At 42.9% G+C, this 25,223-nt stretch overlaps 1 protein-coding gene across 2 annotated transcripts in view; it reads right to left on the bottom strand.

Annotated features, from left to right (window-relative positions):
* Positions 1–25,223, bottom strand: part of LOC120929398 (ATP-dependent 6-phosphofructokinase, muscle type) — a 150,017-nt gene that overhangs the window by 5,608 nt on the left and 119,186 nt on the right. For both annotated transcript variants that reach the window (XM_040340800.1, XM_040340801.1), the window contains exons 19-23: positions 23,118–23,282; positions 18,280–18,341; positions 7,736–7,847; positions 2,535–2,634; positions 2,327–2,432 (exon numbers count right to left, since the gene is read on the bottom strand). In XM_040340800.1, coding sequence (XP_040196734.1) covers positions 2,327–2,432; positions 2,535–2,634; positions 7,736–7,847; positions 18,280–18,341; positions 23,118–23,282 — 545 coding nt within the window. The remainder of the gene's footprint in view (positions 1–2,326; positions 2,433–2,534; positions 2,635–7,735; positions 7,848–18,279; positions 18,342–23,117; positions 23,283–25,223) is intronic.

The following is a 25,223-nucleotide window of genomic DNA, read 5'->3' as shown; positions in this document are numbered from 1 at the left end:
TTTGCAAAAACACATCTGAAGTCTCCCAAAAGCATGTGGGAAAATGAGTTCTGGTCTGATGAAACCAAGGTTGAACTTTTTGGCCATAATTTCAAAAGATATGTTTGACGCAAAAACTGCACATCACCAAAAGAACACCATACCCACCGTGAAGCATGGTGGTGGCAGCATCATGCTATTGGGGCTATTTTTCTTCAGGGGAACAGGGGCATTAGTCAAGGTAGAGGAAATTATGAACAGTTCCAAATACCAGTCAATATTGGTACAAAACATTCAGGCTTCTGCTAGAAAGTTGAACATGAAGAGGAACTTCATCTTTCAGCATGACAACAACCCAAAGCATACATCTAAATCAACAAAGGAATGGCTTCACCAGAAGAAGATTAAAGTTTTGGAAAGGCCCAGCCAGAGCCCAGACCTGAATCCAATTGAAAATGTGTGGGGTGATCTGAAGAGGGCTGTGCACAGGAGACGTCCTCGCAATCTGACAGTGTTTTTACAAAGAAGAGTGGGCAAATATTGGCAAGTCAAGATGTGCAATGCTAATAGACTCATACCCAAAATGCTGTAATAAAATCAAAAGGTGCTTCAACAAAGTATTAGTTTAACCACTTCAATACTGGGCACTTTCACCCCCTTCCTGCCCAGGCCAATTTTCAGATTTCAGCACTGTCACATTTTGAATGACAATTGCGTGGTCATGCAACACTGTACACAAATGAATTGTATTTTTATAATTTTTTTCCAACACAAATAGAGCTTTCTTTTGGTGGTATTTGATCACCACTGGGTTTTTAATTTTTTTGTGCTACAAATAAAAAAAAAGCCCGAAAAATTTGGAAAAAACGTTTTTCTTTGTTTCTGTAATAAAACTTTGTAAATAAGTACGTTTTCTTCATCACCGATGAGGCGGCACCGATGATGAGGCACTTATATTCAGAACTGATAAGCAGCACTGATAGGTGGAATGGATATGCAGAACTGATGGGCACTGATTAGGAGGCACTGACAGGCATCACTGATGAGCACTGATTGGCATCCCTGGTGGGATCTAGTGGACATCCCTGGTGGGCTCTAGTTAGCACCCTCAATGGGTCTGCAATGATAATCAATGCGCCGATTATCAGCTCTTCTCTACTTGTCAGCAAGAGTAGAGGAAAAAGCCAATAAACAGCACTTCCTGGTTACCATGTGATCAGCTGTGAATGGACAAAGCTGATCACATGGTAAAGAGCCTACGTCAGAGGCTCTTTACCAGGATCGGAGATGCAGTGTTTCAGACTGACAAACCACACAACTGACCACTGCACTGTGCGTCCCCACGGCTTATTCAGCTGGACGTCATGGGACACCCAGTCAGGATAATACAACCACTTTCCTGCTGTCATTCTGCTATTTTGGGGGCGGGAAGTGGTCAAGGGTGTGCAAACTTATGCAATCATATTATTTTATTTTTTATTCCATTCACCTACAAGATTTCAGTTTGTTGTTTAACTGAGTTGTACAGTTTATAGGTCACATTAAAAGGTGGAAAAAGTTCTGAAATTATTTAGCTTCGTATAATTTTTTTTTTACATCACATCAAACTGCCATTTTAATAGGGGTGTGTAGACTTTTTATATCCACTGTATATGTATATTTTTTTTATGCTGGATTTTTCTGTAAGCTTCTGGCAGAAAGATCCAGTATACACAGGATCATGTTACCATGCCCATGTAGCCTTATGCCGCGTACACATGATTGGATTTTCCGTCGGAAAAACCTTGGATAGTTTTTCCGACGAAATTCCGCTCAAGCTTGGCTTGCATACACATGGTCACACAAAAGTTCTCTGAACTTTCGACCGTCAAGAACGCGGTGACATACAACACTACGACGAGCCGAGAAAATTAAGTTCAATGCTTCCGAGCATGCGTCTGAATTGCTACAGACAATCTGATTTTTCCATAGGATTTTTTTCCGTCGGAAAATTTGAGAACCAGCTCTCAATCTTTTGTTGGTGGAAATTCCGACAGCAAAAGTTCGATGGAGCATACACACGGTCGGAATTTCCGTTCAAAAGCTCACATCGAACTTTCGCTGTTGAAATTTCCGATCGTGTATACGGGGCATTAGAGAAGGAAACTTACACATTGCTTAATACCCTGAAGGGCTCAAGTGGTACAACAGGTAATGCAGGCACTGTAAGGTGCCCTCTGGCTGTCTCCTGCATTTCTATAGAAACAAACTCCTTTGCATTTAAATCCCATGTACGTTTTGAAAACATAGACTGTCATTTAACAAATCCCATCAGTCTGCAATGTAAAAGCTGTAAAAAGAAACATACTCAAAATCAGTCTCTTCTTTGAGTTCTGACAAGGGCTGGAAAACTAGGCTTCTCTTGCGCATTCCCAATAAGCAGGCTGAATCTGCTGTGTTTGCAAATATGCGACCTAAAATAAAGTAACAGTTCAGAAGATAAATCATTCTGTAGAACATAAGGCGTTATACAGAAAGCAAGTCATTCTACATCAAACTATTTAAGGGGGTTTTACCATGTCTAGAACACTCCTTCACTTTTCCGGTCATCCATAGCACAGCTTTTGCACCCATTTTTGTACCAAAATTCCTGTCAAATGGAGTGGGTGTTCCTCCCTGGAAAAAAAGCAATAGTGAAGGAAGTGGTACAAATGTATCTTTTCCATGCCATTAATACTGTTTAGACCAGGGGTGCCCAACCAGTGGCCCGCAACCTCCTGCTCTGGGATGTAATAGAATACTGTTATTCAAGGTCAGATTATTACTAAAATCACAGTGTATATATCAGCATACAGTATCTGTTCTGCAGTGGTTACTGGGCTGCTTTTAAACTAATCTGCAGATGCAGAGCAGTGCACATGTGGGTTACCTGCACTGAGCCACAGACTTCTGTTATTACCTGCAAGTTTGATGAGCTTTCTGAAAGTGCACCAAATCTGCAGAATATAATAGAAGTCTATTGCAAAGTGCAGAAAAGCCAAAATCCTGTCCCTCGGACTTATCCGGTCGTCTGTACAGACTCACCAGATAAGTCCGTCCGATCCCCATCCCTCGCATGCGTCGGAATGATTTGACGCATGCGTGGAAGAATTGACCTTCCAGCGTCGCGCACGTCGCCGCGTCATCGTCGCGGCGATGGCGCGGACACGTCGCGACACGTGATCGTGGATGTTTTCCGCGCGGATTTTGATCTGATGGTGTGTACAAGCCATCAGATCAATAACCGGAGGAGGAATGTCTGCTGGAAACGGTCCGGCGGACCGTTCCCAGCGGAAATCCTCTCGTCTGTACGAGGCCTAAGGAGCGGCAGATGTAAACCGACTTGTGTCCTACCTCCAATCTGATCCGGCTGTGTCCGTGTCTGCGAATGCAGAGTGGATATGGACCTGCCATCCGCCCGCTCCGCTGATTGTGGCCCGCGACCAGTTACCAAGTTGCTTAAGTGGCCCTCGCGCTTCAAAAGGTTGGGCACCCCTGGTTTAGACCAAGGTTAGCTTTTAGTAAAAGCTTGTGATGTTTCCTAAATTTAAGTGCGCCAGCTATCAACTTAAAAAAAAAAAATTGTGGAGTCTTGAAATGAATAAATTGCATTAAATCTATTGTCCAAAACAAAACACTCAGACAGTAAATATTGCTTTGTCAAGTACCACAATAGTTGAAAGCAGTTGATACATTTTCATGCTTGCCTTTTTAATTTAATGTAATACTATTAATATTATTTTTATATACTTCTATTTATCGTAACCCTGCTTTTCATCTTACCAGTGCATTGCGGCTGCATTTTCTCTGGTATAGTAAATAAATAGAAACAGTCAAATCATGTAGGCAATGAAAAGATCTCCCTATCCTCAAAGGAAGTGCTGAGCAAGGAAGCCTCAACATTTACAAACAGGGGCATGACAAAGCTGCCAGCAGTTATCAGACAGCTGTTGCCCAACCGGTTTGATTTCCATCATATTTAGTGTAAATGATTACATCCATTACTACTTGCAGGTAAAATTAGACAGTCCCAACTTGTCAGGTTAGGTAAAAGGCCAGTCTGAATATTCTTTTCTGACCACCACTGTACCCCCATGATAAGTCAGACATTGTTGCCATCTTCTTGGCATACCTGCATTCAGGCAGTGACAGTGTGCATATTAACGCACATACGTGTTAATTATTTAGTGGTTAGTGGGTGGTCATAGTTCCTGTACAAATGGAGGATGGCTGGCAAGAATTTAATACAACGTATGAACAGTCACTAATCTCCTCAAGAGGCATGGTCATTCAAAAAATGATTTAATCAAATCTACTATAACCCAGTTAAAATGAAATATCTGGGATTAGCCACTTCTGACCTATGTTACAAGAGATGTGGTGAGAGTGTGAATATTTTCCAGGTGGTAGGACAATGCAAGTATTTTAGAATTTTGCTGGCAAGTGATGATTTTTAATGTGGAATCCCTTGTATCCCCAGTTTCATTAGCCCAAAATTGTACTTACTCCACCTTTGAGATAACTTGCCACAAAGGCCATCCATACACTGTTCAAATCTAGGCCATTTCCGCAGGAACCGGCTGAGATTCCAACCTTAAATAGGCAACCTTAATATACCAAGTTGATCGATCAACTTGAGTACAACCAGCCTGCAGAATTTGCTTCTAATTATCGCAAGCGAGTGATAATCACTGTCTTCTCCCGGTGGGGGTGGCTTCCCCTCCACTCCCCCCTGCCAGGTGAAGACAATGGCCTGGTGGGAGGGCCATATTTGGTAAACACTGACAATTTCCAAATTTTTGGGGTGAGTATTATGTGCTTGAGTTTCTGGGTCTGCACACCTGCTGTTGCCTATAATAAGGCACCCACTTACCCTGTTGGAATTTTGTTATGGAGAACCTACTAAGTTGCACAGATAGCTAAAATATATATTTTCATTGAACCTGACCACAGAAATCAAAAAGTAAAGATTTGCTATGATAGGCTGCAGGGCAAATTGTCAGGCATTTTTTTTACAAGCAGTTTACAGCCTCAGGTGTTTTTGTTTAACCAATAGAAAGCACCAGGGGGAGTAGAGGTGGATTTGGGGCTGCTGTTTGAGCAGAAAATGCATGACGCTCATAAAAAGCTCATGTTGTGCATTTTCAGGTGTTTTAATTGAAGTCTATGGGGCTCAGTCAGTCCCCAATCTGCCAAAAAGTAGCTCATGTACTTTTTTGAGTGACCTTTTACTACAGGTAACAGAACGCTCAGATGTGAACATTGAAATGAATGGGATGTGCCTTTTTTGACAGTTTTAGAGCTTCAAGTAGAAAATCGCTCAGGTGTGAATGAGGCCTTGTATATAATAATGTATATTTTGCCTTGAATTTCTTCTTAAAAATAACAGTGCAATTCGTAATATGCGAGTGTGTTTATACTCTAACAGGTGTATATCTGCAGTCTGCGAGGCACTGCTGGCTGTGACTGCTCTCCTGCTGCATCCTAAACATTTATCCAACAGTTAAGCAATTAACAGCCATCAAGGCAGCATCTCTCTTAGGTCGGCCATACACGGAACAAATTTCTTTCCTTTCTAACCATGGGTTGCAGGAAACACAACACAGACAGTGTTGATGCTGGAATCCCTTCTGCTGAGCCATCATCTTCTCCCAGCGAGGGGGCGGGGACGGCCGTCCCTGCCGGGAGAAGATGGTGATTATCACTAGCAGCTATAGCAGCCGCTAGCTATAATCGCAAGACAATCCAGCAGGCTGGTTGTACCCAAGTTGATCAATCGATCAACTTGGTACATTTAGCCTGCCATTAACGGTCTGAATCTTGGCCGGGTTCCTGCTGAACAGTGTACGGCTAGCCTTAAGGAGGCAAAGCCCTATTACCGCTACCAAGATAACCCCACCCAAAAACACATTGAAAAACAAGATATGGTAGGTCAGTAAAGGGGAACAGACCATCTGCAGGTAGCCTATAAGCAATACAGATGGCAAGTAAATTGCTTTCTGCTTGTCAGTGTCCGGGTCCTCATTAAGAGCAGACACAACAAGCTGGGTTGCATGTGCCAGATTATTACCAAAGATTCACCTACGCAGCCCTGGATCCCCTGAATCTGAGCCTCCACCATGCCTTAACTTGAAATGTTTTCACTGTCCCCACTATCACTTGTGGACAATGGGTCACTTTTGTATGCAACAGAGGCACGCTACTGTATACTAGGGAGCTGGGGCCACACTAAAGCTATGATTTAACCACTTCCCACCTTGCGGCCGACTATATACGGCCGCAAGGTGGCTCTCATCTGCCGGGAGGCCGTCTATATACGGCCACAGGCCGAGCGCCGCCGTCAAGGCACGCGTGCGCCGCGTCACATAGGCGCCGATGTCCGCCAGGCACCCGCGATCGGCAGTCACAGAGCCAGGGACGTGGAGCTCTGTGTGTAAACACAGAGCTCCACATCCTGTCAGGGAGAGGAGACCAATGGTGTGTCCCTTGTACATAGGGACAACCATCGGTCACCTCCCCCATCAGTCCCCCTCCCCCACAGTTAGAATCACTCCCAGGGTACATATTTAAACCCTTGATGCCCCCTAGTGTTAACCCCTTCCCTGCCAGTCACATTTATACAGTAACCAGTGCATTTTTATAGCACTGTTCGCTGTATAAATGTGAATGGTCCCAAAAATGTGTCAAAAGTGTCCCATGTGTCCGCCGTAATATCGCAGTCATGACAAAAATCGCAGATCACCGCCATTACTAGTAAAAAAATAAAAATAAAAAAAAAGTAATAATTCTATCCCCTATTTTGTAGGCGTTATAACGTTTGCGCAAACCAATCACTATAAGCTTATTGTGATTTTTTTTTTTTACCAAAAATATGTAGAAGAATACGTATCGGACTAAACTGAAAAAAATATATATATATATTTTTTTAAAATGGGATATTTATTATAGCAAAAACTAAAAAATATTGTGTTTTTTTTCAAAATTGTCGCTCTATATTTGTTTATAATGCAAAAAATAAAAACCGCACAGGTGATCAAATACCACCAAAAGAAAGTTCTATTTGTGGGGGAAAAAAGGGCGTTAATTTTGTTTGGGAGCCACGTTGCACGACTGTGCAATTGTCCTTCAAAGCGTGACAGTGCCGAAAGCTGAAATTTCGCCTGGGCAGGAAGGGGGTATATGTGCCCAGTAAGCAAGTGGTTAAAGTGAAGTCTAGAATGGCCGTAGTTGGGTTGGGAGACCCATGCCAGTATAGTCCAAGTAGGTGCAAGCACCTTGTAGTGCCCAATCTTTAAGGAAAACTATTATAAAAGAAATGCAGGGGTAGCCATTGCTGAGTGCCTACTAACTACTTAGATGTCACGCTGGCTCTTTGGATTCAAAAGTGTCATCTACAGAAACAACAGTGGAGATCAGAACTGACTTAATTTCCCATGCTTTACTGAATTCAGACCTGCTGCATGCTTGTTCAAGGTCAGTGACTCAAAGAAGTGATGACAAAGGTAGACTATACTAGCATCTTAATAAGGAGTTCAGCAATGGCAGCTTATATATTTCTCTTATGACAAGTGTCCTTTAAAGCTGAACTCCAGGTGCCAGACTATTATCTGGAAAAAAATAAAAATGACAGCAGCAATTCCGTTTGTTATGGGCAATACCTCTATTTATAAACTGTATATGATGCCAAATATATTATAATGAAGTACATTATAGCTAAATACGCATAAAGCATTCTTACCTGCTGCATGTGACCAAGGACATTTTTTCTGCTGTCAAAGATGCCTTTTCCTTCCTCTGAATACAAATTAAATATAAAATCGGTGGAGTAGTTTTCATTGCATTTTTCATTCCTTTAAAACCAGAAAAATAAATGATTTTAGCTATTTAACTGCGCTATGAGTTTGAAAAAATAAACAAGCAATTCGGTTTAATTTCTATTGTAAATTTAGATACAATATTGCACAAATTAAACAGATCGAGTTGATATCTCAAATTAAAACCCGACAGAGCCCTAATATTAGGCCATAAGGTAAACTAGGAAAAAGCTTCTAGAAAATGATTTTCATTCCCACACTTGGGCACTACTTTTTAAATGCATTTTTGCATAGATAACACCCCTATGGACTTTATGTTAAAAGTTCCCCACAAAATATCCTGCAGTTTTTATGTCACGATCCATAAATATATGTAATTGTGAACCAAAAATCTTATGGTGCTGGTTTTGATCTTACTTTATTTCTATTCATTTTAGAGACACTTACACTGGCATTTACACGTGTGCGTAACATTTGAGTCAGGTATCGGTGCATTAGTATACTCGAATTTTCAGTAGGCTCTGTGTAATCAAATACAGTTAAAAAAGTGCCAAGAGCTGATGACACATTATCTAAGTCAATGATCTTTGTTTTGTTGCCAACCCCTGTGAAAAAATACAAAACCTCATCCATCAGGTGCAGAAACAACAGAGTTAACTACCCAAAGTACAACAGCTGGTTCGCAAAGACCAAATTCAATGGCATTTATCAATACTACAGACAACACAAAACAAGGACACTTCATAGTGCAGCATTGATATTAAAGATGCTTCTATGTTACTCTCTGACGTGGGCACCCACGTCAGATGATTTTAAAATGTGAGTGAGTGAAGAAAAATCTGTTGTGCCACTTAAACTGTATAATCTGATTTGCTGGATTACTGGTGCAATGGAGGAACCAACACTGGCCCATTATGTTGATATTCCTGATGATTTGAACCTATCGGTTCTATTTAACAAGAAATTGTGTATCTAAGGGCAGGAGAAGGACACCTAAATCATTGTGTCTTGGTCTAACTGTTCGTCGTTTAACAGGTTCATCACAAATTGTGTCACTTCTAAATGTAATGGAGGTTTTACAAACTGTTAGTGAAGTTGAAGATCTGATCTGACATGTGATCATGAGGAATGTGACACCAGGGTATTTTTATGCAAAACATGCTGTACAGAAGCATCAAACTGTAGTCATCAAGAACCCCAATACTGATGTAGCAGTGATTGCGTTAAAGCGTAGTTCCATTCAAAAATGGAACTTCGGCTTATCCGTCTCCTCTCCCCCCTCCGATGCCACATTTGGCACCTTTCAGGGTGGGAAGGGGGAATGGGTACCTGTTTTTGACAGGTACTGTTCCCAACTTCCAGAGATGGTACTGCGGCAACGTATCTCTGAAGTTCAGCCCCCCTCCTCCTCCCTCCACCACCAGGACAATTAAAAAGCACAGCGCGCTTCATGCATGGGCAGTAGGGAACCGCCTGTGAAGCCGAAAGGCTTCACCGCCAGTGTCCCTTACCAGAAATGGCTGCGGCAGCACCCAACAGCCGATCCGAAAATCTTCTGGGGTACGGACATCCTGAAAACCCTGGACAGATAAGTGTCCCAATATTAAAAAAAAGTCAGCAACTGCAGTATTTGTAGCATTTTACGGGAGGATGGTGCCTATCATTTGAACCTGTGTCTTGATCACTCTAAACTCCTGTATGCAGTAGCTCCTCTAATGGCGCGTACACACGATCGGAATTTCAGATGGAATAAAATCGAATAAAGTGAAATAAAATAGAATTTTCCGCCGGAATTCCGATGAAGCCGACTTCCATCAGTCTTGCATACACACTGTCAGACTAAATTCCGACCGTCCAAAACGTGGTGATGTAAAACACTACGACCACCTGAGAAAAAGTTCAGTGCTTCCGAGCATGTGTCGACTTGATTCTGAGCATGCGTGGGTTTTTTCTCCATCGGAGTTGCACAAACACTGATGGAAAAAAGTCTGATGGGGCCCACACACAATCAGAATTTCCGATGAAAAAAGTCCATCTGACTTTTTTCATCGGAAATTCCGATTGTATGTACGCGGCATAAGTCTTCAGCAAGATCCATACCTTCTCAGGTTGTGACTCTACAAGTACCTTTTATGGCAAAGACAAAAGAAAGGCATTTTCTGTTGCTTGCGAGAATGAGAAATACCTGACTGCATTTACAAATCTGGGTATCAGTTTTAACCTGGGCCAGTCTACCTTTGAACTACTTTACAAATATGTGTGCCACCTCTATGGCCAGTCATCTGCAAAATATGTGAATGATGCAAGATACAAAGCATTCTGCAGCTTTGCCAGAACTATCCATGCCTCCGACAAGTGACCAAACTGTAAAAGGGCAAACTACCAAACAGCCATAATGAGACATTCTCTGAAAGGTATAATGTGTGCCTCATCACCCATTGGTAAAGGATGGCACCTCGAGGATGGGAAGTTAACAGTAACTTGGATGACTAGAAATCCTGACACGGAATGTATGTTGCAGGTAGTTCCCTGTAGTTGCAAGCAACGCAAATGTGAGATTGGAAGATGTTCCTGTATGTCTGCAAGACTGTGCAAATGTTTCCCAAGAAAAAGAACAAAGCGCTACAGTACATTGGACGATAGCTCTGATGACAGTGATAGGGAGTGAAGACACTGTTTCGTATTTTAGGGTGATTTTTGAGCTGTATTGAATCTATTGCAGAAATGTAAATTTTTGCCATTATTTAGCATTGAGAAGGATGGGGTTGCATTTTGAGTAATTTCAGCCAACTTGTGGCAAAGTGTGCTACTTTTTTAACTTTCTTTGATTACACAGTGCCAAAAAAAAATTCTGGTGAATACAACATCTCAGATTTAATACATTTACAGTGTGTAGGTTTAATTTAGCTTGGTGCCGTCCTGTGAAGTTGAACCATATTTTCTACAACTTTGCCATATTTCATGGTCTACATTCACTCGAGTATACTAATGCACCGATACCTTTCTCAAATGTAATGCACATGTGTAAATGTCAGTTTAAGAGATATTTTGTGTTGCTAAAATGAATAGAAATGAAGTTGCACGCAAAACCAGCACCATAAGATTTTTTGGTTCACAATAACATACTGTATATTTATGGATCAAGACAAAAAAACGGCAGGATATTTTGTGGAGAACTTTTAACAAAGTCCATAGGGGTGTTGTCTATGCAAAAATGCATTTAATAAGTAGCGCCCAAGTGTGGAAACAATTTCCCCCCCCCCCTTGTTCATACCCTCTCCCGTGCCTCATTATTGGTCAGGAGACTGCCCATCACAAGGAAGGGCAGCTAGTGAACCTTGAGAAGTGGGAGGTGACACCAAGCACAACTTGTGAAACTGAAGTCACAATGTAGGTGACATAATAGGGCTTACCAGGCTAGGAATAATGGAACTGTAACTGTCCATACAACGGGGAACTTCTTTTGTTTATGCTAGGGAAAATAATAGCAATCATTCACAAATATTGTTTTTCTTGGAAGGATGTGAGTGCAATATTTGGAGATTTTATGTGTGCCGTTTTAATAAATGGTTTTACAGTACTTCACTATTGCAAGCACTTATTTATTCTTACATGTGGAGAACACTGGTTTACTGAACACTGTTGGAATTGCCTAGGAGACCTTTAAGGGTTTTACCAAGCTTTAATGCCGAGCATGGGAATGCAAGGCACATTCTTGTGATGAGTGCAAATCCTTAAGGTGGCAGAGTCACAAACACAAGTGGTGTGGTGGAAGCATTATATCAAGTTGTTTTGAGAAGATTGCATGTTTGTTTAAGTTTGAAACACTTAGAGCCGGTTCACACTAGGGCGACACGACTTCCAGCACGACTTTCAGAGGCGACTCCGACACGACTTGAACATGAACCACAGGGCGATCTGGGGCGATTTACAACACAACTTGAAGTCGTCTCCAGGACAGGAGACTTTCCAGTGGCCAATAAAACAACAATCAGCTCTGGGAGAGGGAGGGGGAGGGAGGGGGCAGGAGAGATTTGCCTGAGAAATGTATGTTATCTTCCTGGAAAGTAGCTTCAGATAAGACAGTGATCCGACTTCTGAGGCGACTTCCATTGAAATCAATGGGTACAAATCGCCTACAAGTCGGATTGAAGTAGTACAGGAACCTTTTCTGAAGTCGGATCGCCTTGAGTCGTGTGTATTAACACAGCTCCCATTCACTTCCATTGTTTTTCTCTACAGCGTGACTTGGGACGACTTGAGGCGACATGAAGTCGGATCGCAAGTCGCCCCAGTGTGAACCGGCTCTTACTACCAGCGGAGATTTACAAACAATATGGCGAGGTGCTGCTTCCGGAATTATTAAAAGTGCTGAACTGGGCGATAGAGGGAGGAAGGTTACCCCCCTCAATGTTAGAAGCAACTATTATAGTACTTCAGAAAGAAGGAAAGGATCAGCTAGATACATCATCCTATAGACCGATATCACTGCTATGCTCAGATGTCAAAATTCTGGCCAAGGTGTTGGCAACGAGAATAAATAAATATATTCAGAAACGTATACACCCAGACCAATACGGATTTATTCCAAATAGATCCACGAGTATTAACATTAGAAGGTTGTATTTAAATTTACAGATACCAACAGAGAATATAGGAGATAGATCTATCCTATCATTGGATGCCACCAAAGCCTTTGATAGCCTAGAGTGGGATTATCTCTGGTATGCTTTGGAGAAATTTGGGTTTGGCCCTTTATTAAATGGATAAAGTTATTTATAACTCCCCAAGTGCAAAAATAAAAATCAATAATGAATACTCACAGTCGTTTGGACTGGAAAGGGGGACTAGACAGGGATGTCCCCTGTCTCCCCTCTTATTTGCCCTGGCAATTGAGCCATTGGCAATTGGAATTAGATCCAGACAGGACATACAGGGGTTTCAGAGAGGGGCAGAGGAGGAAAAAGTCGCGTTTTATGCGGACGACATCCTCCTTTTTCTGGGAGATTCTACAACCTCCCTCAAAACTGCAGTGCAAACAGTAGAAGCGTTTGGACGATTCTCGGGCCTGGTAATAAACTGGGAAAAATCTACACTTTTGCCAGTGGACTCAGTAAGCAATATGGATGGAGTAGGAATCCCTCAATTAAAAATAAGGGAGAAGATGGAGTACTTGGGAATCGTGGTAACACGAAACCCAGAACAATTTATAAATAACAACTTAGAGCCACTCTTGGGCAAATTTAAACGAAAAGCGGATATCTGGGGACGTCTTCCACTTTCGGTAGCCGGACGGAGTAATTTGATTAAGATGGTTTGGATGCCACAATTGCTCTATGTGCTTCATAATTCCCCAGTATGGATTGATAATCTATGGTTCAAAAAGATAGAGACCCTTTTTAGGACCCTAATCTGGAAGAAGGGAAAGGTGAGGATTAGCCTCCAAACGTTACAATTACCAACAAACAAAGGAGGGCTGGCGGTCCCACACCCTTATAGTTATTTTTTGGCGGCACAGCTACAGCATTTGGGGGGGGGGGTGTATTATAGAAGGAGGAGGAAGTGCAAGCGGGAGAATTATGTTAATAGGGTCCCCGCATAAATCTGTAATAGAGACCCTAGAGGCCAATTATTAAAAGTCCAACACTAAAGATGATTGAAAGAATATGGCAAGCAGGAAAATTAGCTTTGGGCTATATGAGACCTACAGAATATTCCCCACTGTGGGAAAATAAGTATCTGAAAGAAATCTTGGCCATGGGGAAGTTAAAAGAATGGGATAAACTTGGGATAACTAGACTGGCACCATAGGCGTGCGCGGGGGGGGGGGGGGTGCCGGGTGTGCCTGGGCACACCCTAATCCCCTGACATACTTGTCTACACCTGGATGAGAGGGGCAGCGGGCGGCATATAGAACAGCCGATGCTCTGCATTTTCCACCCTACAGCCATTGAATGCCTTTGGGAGGCAGAGGAGCAGAATCGAGCATTCAGGGGCTGCATGGAGGAAAATGCAGAGCATCGGTTGCTCTATATGCCGCCCCTCTCATCCAGCCTGGTGTTATGTGTTGTTTTCCATCAGCTACTAGAACTGCTGGCTCTGCCTCCCAGCTCCCCCTGACTCATTCGTTCTAAGTAACTTAACTCCTGCAGGACCGCTCACCCAGCTTCTCCACAGCTCTGCCCATTGAATTTACAGCAGCAGGCAGATGAGGGCATGGCGTCCGGGGGACTGGAAGAGCCAGCTGATTCAGTAGGAAGAGCGGAGGAGGTCTCCACTGTGTGATAAGACATGTGAAAACTGGAGGGAGCTGGAGACACAGCGAGCATGGAGTTTACACTGAGAGCAAGTGAGTGCCACCGATCCCATCCATCCCCCCACCACACTGCTGCCACTGATGCCATGCCCCCCAGCACTACCACTCATCCTATCTCCCCCACTCAGCACTGCCACTAATCCCACCCCCCACCACTGCTGCCACTGATCCCATGCCCCCCAGCAATGCCATTCATCCTATCTCCCCCCCCACCAAGCACTGTCACTGTTCCCACCCCTCCACCACTGATCTCATGCCCCTCAACACTGTCACTCATCCTATTTCCCCCCCAGCCTTGCTACTGATCCCCCCTTCCACTGTCACTCCCCCCCCTAGGTACTGTCACAAATCCCACCCACCACCGATCCCATCAACACCTAGCACTGCCAATGATCCCCCCCCAACCTCGCCACTCATCCCATTCCACCCAGTACTGCCACTCATCCCATTACCCCCTCCCCCCACCACAACCACAATCACCACCACTGATCCCATCAACTTTCCAACACTGCCACTCATCCCCCCCCAGCACTGCCACTGATCCCATCAATCCCCTAGCACTGCCACTGATCCCCACCCCCCCACCACTGCCACTCATCCCACCCTAGTACTGCCACTCATCCCATTACCCCCCCCCCACCACAACTGCCACTGGTCCCATCAACCCCCAGCACTGCCAATGATCCCCCCCAACCTCGCCACTCATCCCATTCCCCCAAGTACTGCCACTCGTTCCATTACTCCCCCCCCCACACAACCACCACTGATCCCATCAACTTTCCAACACTGCCACTGATCCCATCCTTCCCCTAGCACTGCCACTCATCCTACCCCAGTGCTGCCACTGATCCCATTACCCCCCCACCACAACTGCCACTGATCCCATCAACACCCTAGCACTGCCACTGATCACCCCCCCTCCAGCACTGCCACTGATCACCTGCCCAGCACTGCCACTGACCACCCCCCGCCCTCCAGCACTGCCACTGATCACCTTCCCCAGCACTGCCACGGATCACCCCCCCCTTCAGCACTGCCACTGATCCCATGCCCTCCAGCACTTCCATCCCCCCAGCACTGCCATTGATCCCATCCCCGTCCACCACTGCCAACTGATCCCATCTCCCCCTCTCACCCCCACTTTCTCCCTCTGACCAGCTCTGCCATAAGATGTAAAATGTATCGAAATATTAAAAATAGTTTTAACACATTTCAAAATGTTTGTTTACATTTATTTAAAAGAGTGTGCGTCTGTATACATGTATATATATCCATACACGTGTGTTTGAGTTTTAGGGTGCACACCCTAATCAAATAGGCTGCGCACGCCTATGACTGGCACAATTGTACACAGGCCGCACATTAAAATCCTTCTCAGAACTAAGCAGTGAATATGCTATTCCAAATTCCATGTTTTATACCTATTTGCAGACTAGACATGCACTACAAGTCCAATTTAAGTCACAGCCGGTAAGATGGCAAAAGCTCTTACATCTTCAAAGATTAATTAAGTTAGGGGTCTTGAAAGGTCTCATCTCAGAATTATATGAGCGGATCAGTGATCGGCTTATAGGAAAAGGGAATTTGAGTAGGAACAAACAGAGATGGGAGGAGGATGTTGGCCTTATAACAAATGATCAATGGGATAGGATATTGGAATTAGGGACAGTGGTCTCATTAGCTCCATCACAAAGGGTCTCCCATTTATTCTTGGTCCATAGGGTCTATTATACCCCTAAGAGATTACATAGCTTTGGAAGGAAGCCAGACGATAAATGCCCCAGGTGTCAAAGTACAGGCGACCTTATACACATGATGTGGAAATGCCCAAAATTGCATAGATATTGGGTTAAGATCTTAGACATTATAAATGCAACCTTTGGGACCACTCTGGAACTTGAGGCCAGGGTGTGCCTATTGGGTTGCATTGAGGAGAGATTGGGGTAGAGGGACACATTAGAAGCAGTTATAAGGTGCCTGTTCCAGGCGAGGAAATTGATAGCATTAAACTGGCAAGCACAAAATGCACCTACAGTAACATAATGGGTCAATGTTAGTGCTTATTCAGCCATGAATAAGCACTAAGTCAGTGCGAAACGTCGGTTATCCTCCTGTTTCTGTTGCTGTGATCTGGTATGTTTTGCTGTTCGTTTAAATAAAGACAACCTGTTTGGTTTGGAGTGCGGCCATCCATCCTTCATTTTACGCCCATGCTTGCCTAGTGCACTGCCAGCACCCTTGGAATCCTACACCTGTGTATGACCCTATAGCAGACCCACCTTGAGCGGTGATTTTCCTTCTTCTAATAAATAGGACAATATGGAAGGAGAGGGGAACCTGGATTAGACGTGGAAATCTCAAAAAAATGTAAAGCAATATGGGATCACTGGTTGAGTAAAATAGGGTTCTCACTTTAAAAAGGAGAAGGGGAGATGGAGGGGGAAGGAGGAGAGTAATAAGATAGATGAGAAGGATAGAGTAATGGGTGACCGGATCTTATAAAGGAAATGGACAAAGAACAAAAAAAAAAAACCTGGAAAGGATAAGCCAAGAATGAAGGACGGATAAAACTGGTGTGCACTTTAGTAGTAAGATTGGAGGGAGGATGGGAGGGGAAGGTAGGGAATGGGATTAATGGATATTTTTAGTCTATGTAATTAATTTTTGTATGTGCACAAAAGTGTATGGATTGTAAAATATGGATATGTATCTTTTGTATTTGGAAGAAAATAATAAAAAAAAGTATTGAAGTAAAAAACAAAAAAGTTTGAAACACTTGGGAAAAACACTACAATTTATGGACTTGATTTTTTTGATTCTTTCCACACTTTAGGTGTGGGTTTTGGATGATAAACACTTGTTTAGAGATAATATATAATCTGCAGTATATATTTTCTACATTTTCTTTTTATTCTCATGTTTAATAATTTTTTGACACTTTTTCATGTGGTGATTTAGTTTATATTATTTACATGTTTTGGATATGTTTATATGATTTATGAACACAGCGCTACAAATTTTTCATAATTTTTTTTGCAAATATGTCATTGGTGCAATTTGACATATCAAATCGCATGTCAAATCAGCGGCTATTACCGGCAATGGCACTGTCTTAATGCATTTGCGTTGTCACACCGATTTCAAAAAGTAGTTTCTGTACTACTTTTTGCAATTTTAGGGTGCGATTTCCATTGACATCTGTGCAGAAACCTGCACAGATGTCTCTGAAATCGCTGGCGAAATTGGGACAGACATGCTGGAGTGAAATCGTGCGAGTTCAGCTGAACTCGCACGGCTTCATTCCCGCAGCTCAGTGTGAACCTGGGCTGAATGATAATGCATAATGGGAGCTGAGGCTTCTTGCCTCATTCATCTAAATTAAGCAGAAAAGGCTTGACTAAATATAGCTCCTGATTTGTGTTTAACATTTACACCTATGACTGTTAGGTAACCCATAAGTAACTTTTCTAAAACATATTTGTGGATCACCCATAAGGAGTAAGTAACTTGTAAGGCCCCGTACACACGACAGAGTTTCTCGGCAGAATTCACCGAGAAACACGGTCAAAACCCGGATTCTGCCGAGAAACTCTGTCGTCTGTACAGTTTTGGCTCGATGGAGCCGCCGAGGAGCTCGACGAGAAAATAGAGAACATGTTCTCTATTTTCTCGTTGTTCTATGGGAGAAGGCGGCCCGCCGAGCTCCTCGGCGGCTTCATCCCAGAACTCGACGAGGAACTCGACGTGCTTGGCACGTCGAGTTCCTCGGCCGTGTGTACGGGGCCTGAGAAGCATAATTGTGCCTCTGCTGTGTGATCAGTTTAGTATTTAGGGGAGTTAAGAAAAAATGAAGTTCTGTAACTTAGAGATTTGTCTCCTATGAAGCTGTCAGTGTATTCGCACCAACATGATCAAGATGAGACAAGCTCACTCGGTATGATATAGAATTACCCTGGAGAATCACTGGCTGCAGGTGCAGGTAACTAAGGATCTCCCAGAGGCTAACACAACCTACATTCAGCTATGGCAGCTGGAGATGGGAAGAAAAAAATACTGTGATTTCAGTTCAATCTAATAATCAACCTCTCAAAGTTACAACCTATACGAAAAGGATTTACATTCAGTTAGAATATATTTTTAAATGTGACGTACCTTAAAATTAAACCTCTCTTCACAGTCGTTTTCATTTTTTCTATAAGATGGTCCACATTAACCTGACAAACACAAGGACACTCATTGTTTTCCTCATTGGGTATATGATCTCTCACTGTTAATTTAACATGTTCATTTAGGAAAGGCTCACAGTGGTTCTAAAGTCGCTATGCATTAAAGTAAAAAAAAACGTCTCTACTGCAAGATCTCTCCAGACCCCGCCTTATTCTTACCTGAGCCCGATCGGATCCAGCACCGTGCACGAGAGCAACGGCTCTCGCTGCTGTCTCCCTCCTCATTGGACAGATTGATAGCAGTGGAAGCTATTGGCTCCTGCTGCTGTCAATCAGATGCTGTGACGAGGGAGACAATAGGTTAAAGGGTAACTCCACTTTTGTGGGGAAAATAAAAAAGCAAATAAATAATATAGTGTATTGCGACACCAGTTATATTGTAAGTGAATGGTATTAAAAATTACCTTTCCTTTTCAATCTGCAGCTCTGTAATTTTCTGTAAAATGCAATATGGCAGCCTGGAGGTGTTCTGTACACAGAATGTGAATAGAACGCCCCCCAGAAACATACATTTCCTGCTTGTGTGATTGGCTCACTGATTTTAGCAGAAGTCTACACTAATGTACAAATCAAATGTTTGCATCCCCCTGCAGCAAAAATATATATTTTTTGGTGAGGTACTCCAAATAGGAAATCATGTCTAAGGCCGGATTCACACTTGTCTGACAAACGCTCCGACATTGGGAGCTCATGTCGCATGACGTGTGAAAATCAATGTTTCCCTATGAGAGCCATCTTAACTGGTCCGACACAAGTCGGTCCGACTTTGAAAACGTTCCCTGTACTACTTTGGTCCGACATTGATCCTACTTCAGCCCATTGAATATCATTGAAGTCGGACCAAAGTAGGAGCCTTGTCCTTACCAGACATCCACATGTGATTACAGCAACAGTAAAGGAAGTTATCTCACTCTGGGATTGTTTTGATTGGTCAAAGAACAAGTCAGACTATCCCAAAGTCGTTTCAAAGTAGTATCCTGTTCATGAAAGTCGGATGGATGTAGGACCAATGTAGGACCAATGTAGGACAGATGTCGCAGAGCAAAGTAGGATGAAAGTCGTACTGCTGTCGTGTAGTATAGTGTGAACACAGCCTTAAGGGATGCAGACACTGCCATTTTTCTCATTAGGGCCTTGTGGGTGCAGCAGCTGATTGATAAATTATGAAACCACTCCCAATAGATTTTTCACATGGACACAAACACACAGGGATTTCTTCAGAACAACAAAAGGTAGGAATCTGCAACAGAGTTTGTTAAAATCCTTGTAATTTGCACAGATGATCCAGAGGGGAGTGTTTTTTTTCTCAACAAAAGTGGAGTTACTTTTTAAATCAGCACCAGGGACAGTATTTACATTTAAAGCGGAAGTAAACCCAATGATTTAATAGTTTCCAAAGACAGTTACATTCCCGGCATGCCGGAAATGCTAACTGTCTCATTGGCTGTGCTTTCAACCAAACTGTAACACCATCCAATGGCTGGTGTCATAACTGATCACATGTGCAGCATCAGGGCAGTTGAAGATTAAACAGAGGCCAGGATGGCAGCTTCCTTGGCTGAAAATGATAGGTGGGTTTACTTCCACTTTAATAAGCTGTCCTAATTTAAATCTTTAGCACTTTTGCATGAGCGTCCTGTAATAAAAAACAGCCACTGCTCCTCCCGCGCTCTGCTTGTGCGAGGTGACTGGTCTTGTATCGGCCCTCTCCTATAGTTTTCTGTAGGCAGTTTATTGTGAGTGGGTTTGCTGGATTCCTCCTACAGCCCTGCTCTCAACAAAGGCTGTGTGCAACACAGTGATTGTGTCACACCTACTTTTTCAAGGTAATGACTGGGTTTGCAAAGGTATTTCCTGCACAGATAGTGGATTTATATCCTTTGTGGTTATTGAGGAATATGTTTGAAAGACAATTCTTGTGCTCATAGTTTAGTTTTTAAGCGCATGCTCACTCACAATTAGAGTGGGGAAGAGCTATGTTAGTTCTTTAGTTCCATCTGGGGGTTCCGCCTTACTTCCTGTCCTGTTAATGACTGTTCCACCAGAAAGGAAAAGAGTAGGGATGAGTAATGAGTAGACATTTTCCGATCTCTGCAGCCGAGCATCGGGACAATGTCTCCCTGGCTGTGATTAGTGCAGCGCCGTGCTAACTTACTTTGATTGACTGCAGTGAAAGCCAATGGTGCCACTGCTGTGTCTCAGCCAATCAGGAGGGAGAGTCCTGGATGGCCGAGACACCCATGGACAGAGATGGTGCATGGGTAAGTGGGGGGGGGGGGGGGGGGGGGCCGAACACAAAAGCTTTTTATCTTAATGTATAGAATGCATTAAGATAAAAAAAAACTTCTGAATTTAAAACCACTTTAATAAAGTGAATGTTTATTGGGGCCTATTATGGATGCTGTGAGAACTTTTCTGCCCGCATGTGAACACATGCACTTCGTAGACAGCTGGAGACCCAGAAGAATAGCGATTCATTCAATATACAGATGTTGATCTTCTAAAACGACACTTTTGCACACCACCAAGGATTCAGAATTCCTAGATACAGGGCACTGGTCAAATTAACTTCCATAGCAAAACTCTTTGTAATATACATCTCTAGTGGAAATGTTTTTTTGAAAAAAGCAACAATCTAGGCTAGAATACACTGGCAACATGCTAGCTCTCTTTGGTATATGACAGAAATATATTTCCCACCCATTCCTTACCAATTTCAGGTGTAACTGTATAAAAAGAAAATTTATATTTTCTTGCCAAGCTTAGCAATGTCCTGGGGAAGCAGACATTGCATGTTTAACCACTTAAGGACCCCTTCACGCCGATATACGTCGGCAGAATGGCACGGCTGGGCACAATCACGTACCTGTACGTGTCTCTTTAAGCCCAGCCGTGGGGTCGTGAGCGCGCCGGCGTTCTCGCGACCCGGTCCTAAGCTCCGTGACTGCGGGATCCGCGGACCCGATCTCCGCCGGTGTCCCGCGATCGGTCACCGGAGCTGAAGAACGGGGAGAGGGGTGTGTGTAAACACACCTTCCCTGTTCTTCACTGTGGCAGTGTCATTGATCGTTTGTCTGTCGCAGTCACAAAAGAAAATGGCTGATCGCCACCATTAGTAGTAAAAAAAAAAAATATTAATAAAAATGCAACAAAACTATCCCCTATTTTGTAAACACTATAAATTTTGCGCAAGCAAATCGATAAACGCTTATTGCGATTTTTTTACCAAAAATATGTAGAAGAATATGTATCGGCCTAAACTGAGGGAAAAAAAAGTGTTTCTATACATTTTTGGGGGATATTTATTATAGCAAAATGTAAAAAATATTGTTTTTTTTTCAAAATTGTCGCTCTATTTTTGTTTATAGCGCAAAAAAAAAAAAAAAAAACGCAGAGGTGATCAAAGACCACCAAAAGAAAGCTCTATGTGTGAGAAAAAAAGGACGCCAATTTTGTTTGGGAGCCATGTCGCACGATCGCGCAATTGTCAGTTAAAGCGACGCAGTGCCGAATCGCAAAAAGGGGCAAGGTCCTTAACCTGCATAATGGTCCGGGTCTTAAGTGGTTAAGTGTATATTTTATTATATTTTCACACCAATACAAACTGCGTTGAAGGAGAGATCTTAGGGTATGTGTGCTTTTTTTTATTTTGTTTCGGGCAGCTTTATAGCTAGAACAACAATTTGTAGACATTCAGTTTTATATTCTCTTATCTTTTATTCTTAAATACAACTTCTAGATTTATGACGTAGGAAGAAATCTGTTCAGTTATTGCAGTTTAACATGATTAAAGTAACTAAAAGGCAAAACTTTTTAGTTTTTTTGTTTTAGATAAAGTGGAGAGGGATTAGAACCCCTGTCAGTTTTCATTGCAGTCTATGCCCCTGTTGAGTAGAATTCCCCCTCTCTTTTTGTCCCATTTACCATTATCATTTAAAGTAGAAGGTGAAAGTAAAAAAAAATCCCAATATTGGGTTGTCCCCAGAAAAATAATACAGAGGAAATCTTCCTATGGGGACACTAGTTCTGGTGGACTGGGGTGTGGGGGGGGGGGGGGGTAAGGAATTCCCATAATTTGCAGGGATTTCTTCTCACTTCCTTTTCGGCTATGGGACAGGAAGTGAAGGAAAATCTCCGCAATGAGACACAGCTGGCAAAAATGTTTTTAACAAGAGGTTGTAACCCTCCCTTAGGGCTCTTTCACATAAGCAGACGACCATTCAGGTCCGCCTGACAGTTTTTTAGGCAGACCTGAACGGGCGCTCCGTGCTCCTCTATGGAGCCACGGATGTCAGCAGTAACATGCCCGCTGACATCCGACCTGCTCCGATCCGCCAAAGTCTGATGGAGAAAAACCCTATTTTCCATCCGTCTGGCAGATCGGATGACAACAGACTCTACGGTCCGTCATCATCCGATCCCCCATAGGGGAGAGCGGCGCTCTGACAGGTCTGACCCTGCACAGTGTGTAGAGACTGACCTGTCATCTGCCGGCTCAGCGGGGATCAAGGTAGCGATCCCCGCTGAGAAAAGCGGAGCCCGAAAACGGTCTGCCCCAAAATGAAATACATAAAGTTTTGCCTATAGTTTTACTTGAAGTTGCCACTTTAGTCAGTAACAACAGAGTATTCGTACTAAAACATGCTGCTGTGTGTAATTGGAGAAAATCTATTTCTAAATAAATTATGAACAAGGAAACGGGAAGCTGTATTTCAGTTTAACTGTAGCGCACTGAAAAACAACAACCTGTCACTTTATATTTACCTGCAAATCATGTATAGAAAAGGGATCTTCATAAATATAGGCTGCATCTGCTCCAGCAGCTAGCCCTGCCATAGTAGCCAAGTATCCACAGTAACCTCCCATGGTTTCAATGATGAACACTCTCCTCTTTGTTCCAGCAGCAGATTGCTTGATTCGGTCACAGGTCTAAGCAGAGAGAACACAGACAGTTAGGCAACTAAGAATACTGTTTCTACACTGAATATTTCCTCTAAAATTGTTTTGTTGCTTTAAATTTATAATGGTATTTGTCATTTTAAATCAAAATTACACTTTAATTTTAATTTGATAAACACCAGGTGCATCAAAAGAAAAGGTGTGCAAATTCTTACAGTTTTGTTTTCTTTAACCACTTACCCCGGATCATTTGTCTGATTAAAGACCGGCCACTTTTTGCGATTCGGCACTGCGTCGCTTTAACTGACAATTGCGCGGTCGTGCGACGTGACTCCCAAACAAAATTGACGTCCCTTTTTCCCACAAATAGAGCTTTTCTTTGGTGGTATTTGATCACCTCTGAGTTTTTTTTTTTGCGCGATTAACAAAAATAGAGCAACAAATTTTGATTTTTTTTTTTATATTTTTTTCTTTTTGCTATAATAAATATCCCCCCCCCCAAAAAAAAAAAATCGCTAACATTTTTTTTCCCCCCTCAGTTTAGGCTGGTACGTATTCTTCTACATATTTTTGGTAAAAAATATATATATATATCGCAATAAGCGTTTATTGATCGGTTTGCGCAAAATTTATAGCGTCTACACAATTGGGGATAGTTTTATGGCATTTTTATTAATATTTTTTTTTACTAGTAATGACGGCAATCAGCGATTTTTTATCGTGACTGTGACATTATGGCGGACACATCGGACACTTTTGACACATTTTTGGGACCATTTTTACAGCGATCAGTGCTATAAAAATGCACCAATTACTGTGAAAATTACACTGGCAGTGAAGGGGTTAACCACTAGGTGGCACTGTAGGGGTTAAGTGTGCCCTATGGAGTGCTTCTTACTGTAGGGGGATGGGCTGTGTGTGACAAGACAGTCATCACCGTTTCAGATTACAGGAAGCTGTGATCACTGTCATTGTCACTAGGCAGAGCGGGGAGATGCTTGTTTACATCAGCATCTCACCGTGAGACGATCGCGGGTATCTCCGCGACAATCGAGTCCGCGGGACCCACGGTCAGGCTCAGGAGTGCCATACTTTTGACGTATATGTGCATGCGGCGGTCGGCAAGCAGTTAAAAGCTACCACTGACCCTAGCTGAGGGCTGGATAAGCATGCTGTGCAGAGGGACCATTGCTCTCTGTGTGGAAGAAGTGGTGTCTCTTTAAGGCTGGATTCACACCTATGCATTTTTAGTGCTTTTTGCAGATTTGCACTACAGAACATTTAACATGGTTTCCTATGGAACACGTTCTGTAGTACAAATCTGCAAAATGCACTAAAAATGCATAGGTGTGAATCCAGCCTAAAGAGATCAGAACTTATAGCTCTGTAATCAGCAAAGATCATGGCATGGATGTTGGAGGCGAAGGCCTGGCTTGCAGTCTCTGCTCCAATTCATTCTATCAGGTTGAGGTTAGGACTCTGTGCAGGACAGTCAAGTTCCTGCAAGAAACTGCAAGCCATGCCTTCTCATCCAACATCAGTGCCTGACCTCACAAATGCGCTTCTGGAAGAGTGGTCAAACATTCCCATAGACACACAGACTAATGCCGCGTACACACGGTCGTTTTTTGTGATGAAAAAAAAACGACATTTTTAAAAACGTCATTTAAAATGACCGCGTGTGGGGAAAACGTTGTTTTATGTCTTCTGAAAAACGACAAAAAAAAAAATTCGAGCATGCTTCAATTTTTTTTGTCGTTTTTCAAAACGTTGTCTTTTTGTGTCATAAAAAATGATCGTGTGTGGGCTAGAACGACGTTTAAAACGTTTTTAAACCCGCGCATGCTCAGAAGCAAGTTATGACGCGAGCTTGAATGGAACAGAGTGCCGCCGTACGTGCTGAACGTAACCGTGCTTTGCTAGAGCATTTTGAAAAAACGTTGGTGTGTAGGCAACGTCGTTTTTTAAAAT

Source organism: Rana temporaria, chromosome 2 (assembly GCF_905171775.1).
Source record: "Rana temporaria chromosome 2, aRanTem1.1, whole genome shotgun sequence".
In the NCBI taxonomy this organism is placed as follows: domain Eukaryota; kingdom Metazoa; phylum Chordata; class Amphibia; order Anura; family Ranidae; genus Rana; species Rana temporaria.
Note: the sequence above shows the minus strand (reverse complement) of the source record. Positions and strands in the feature narration are given on the sequence as shown.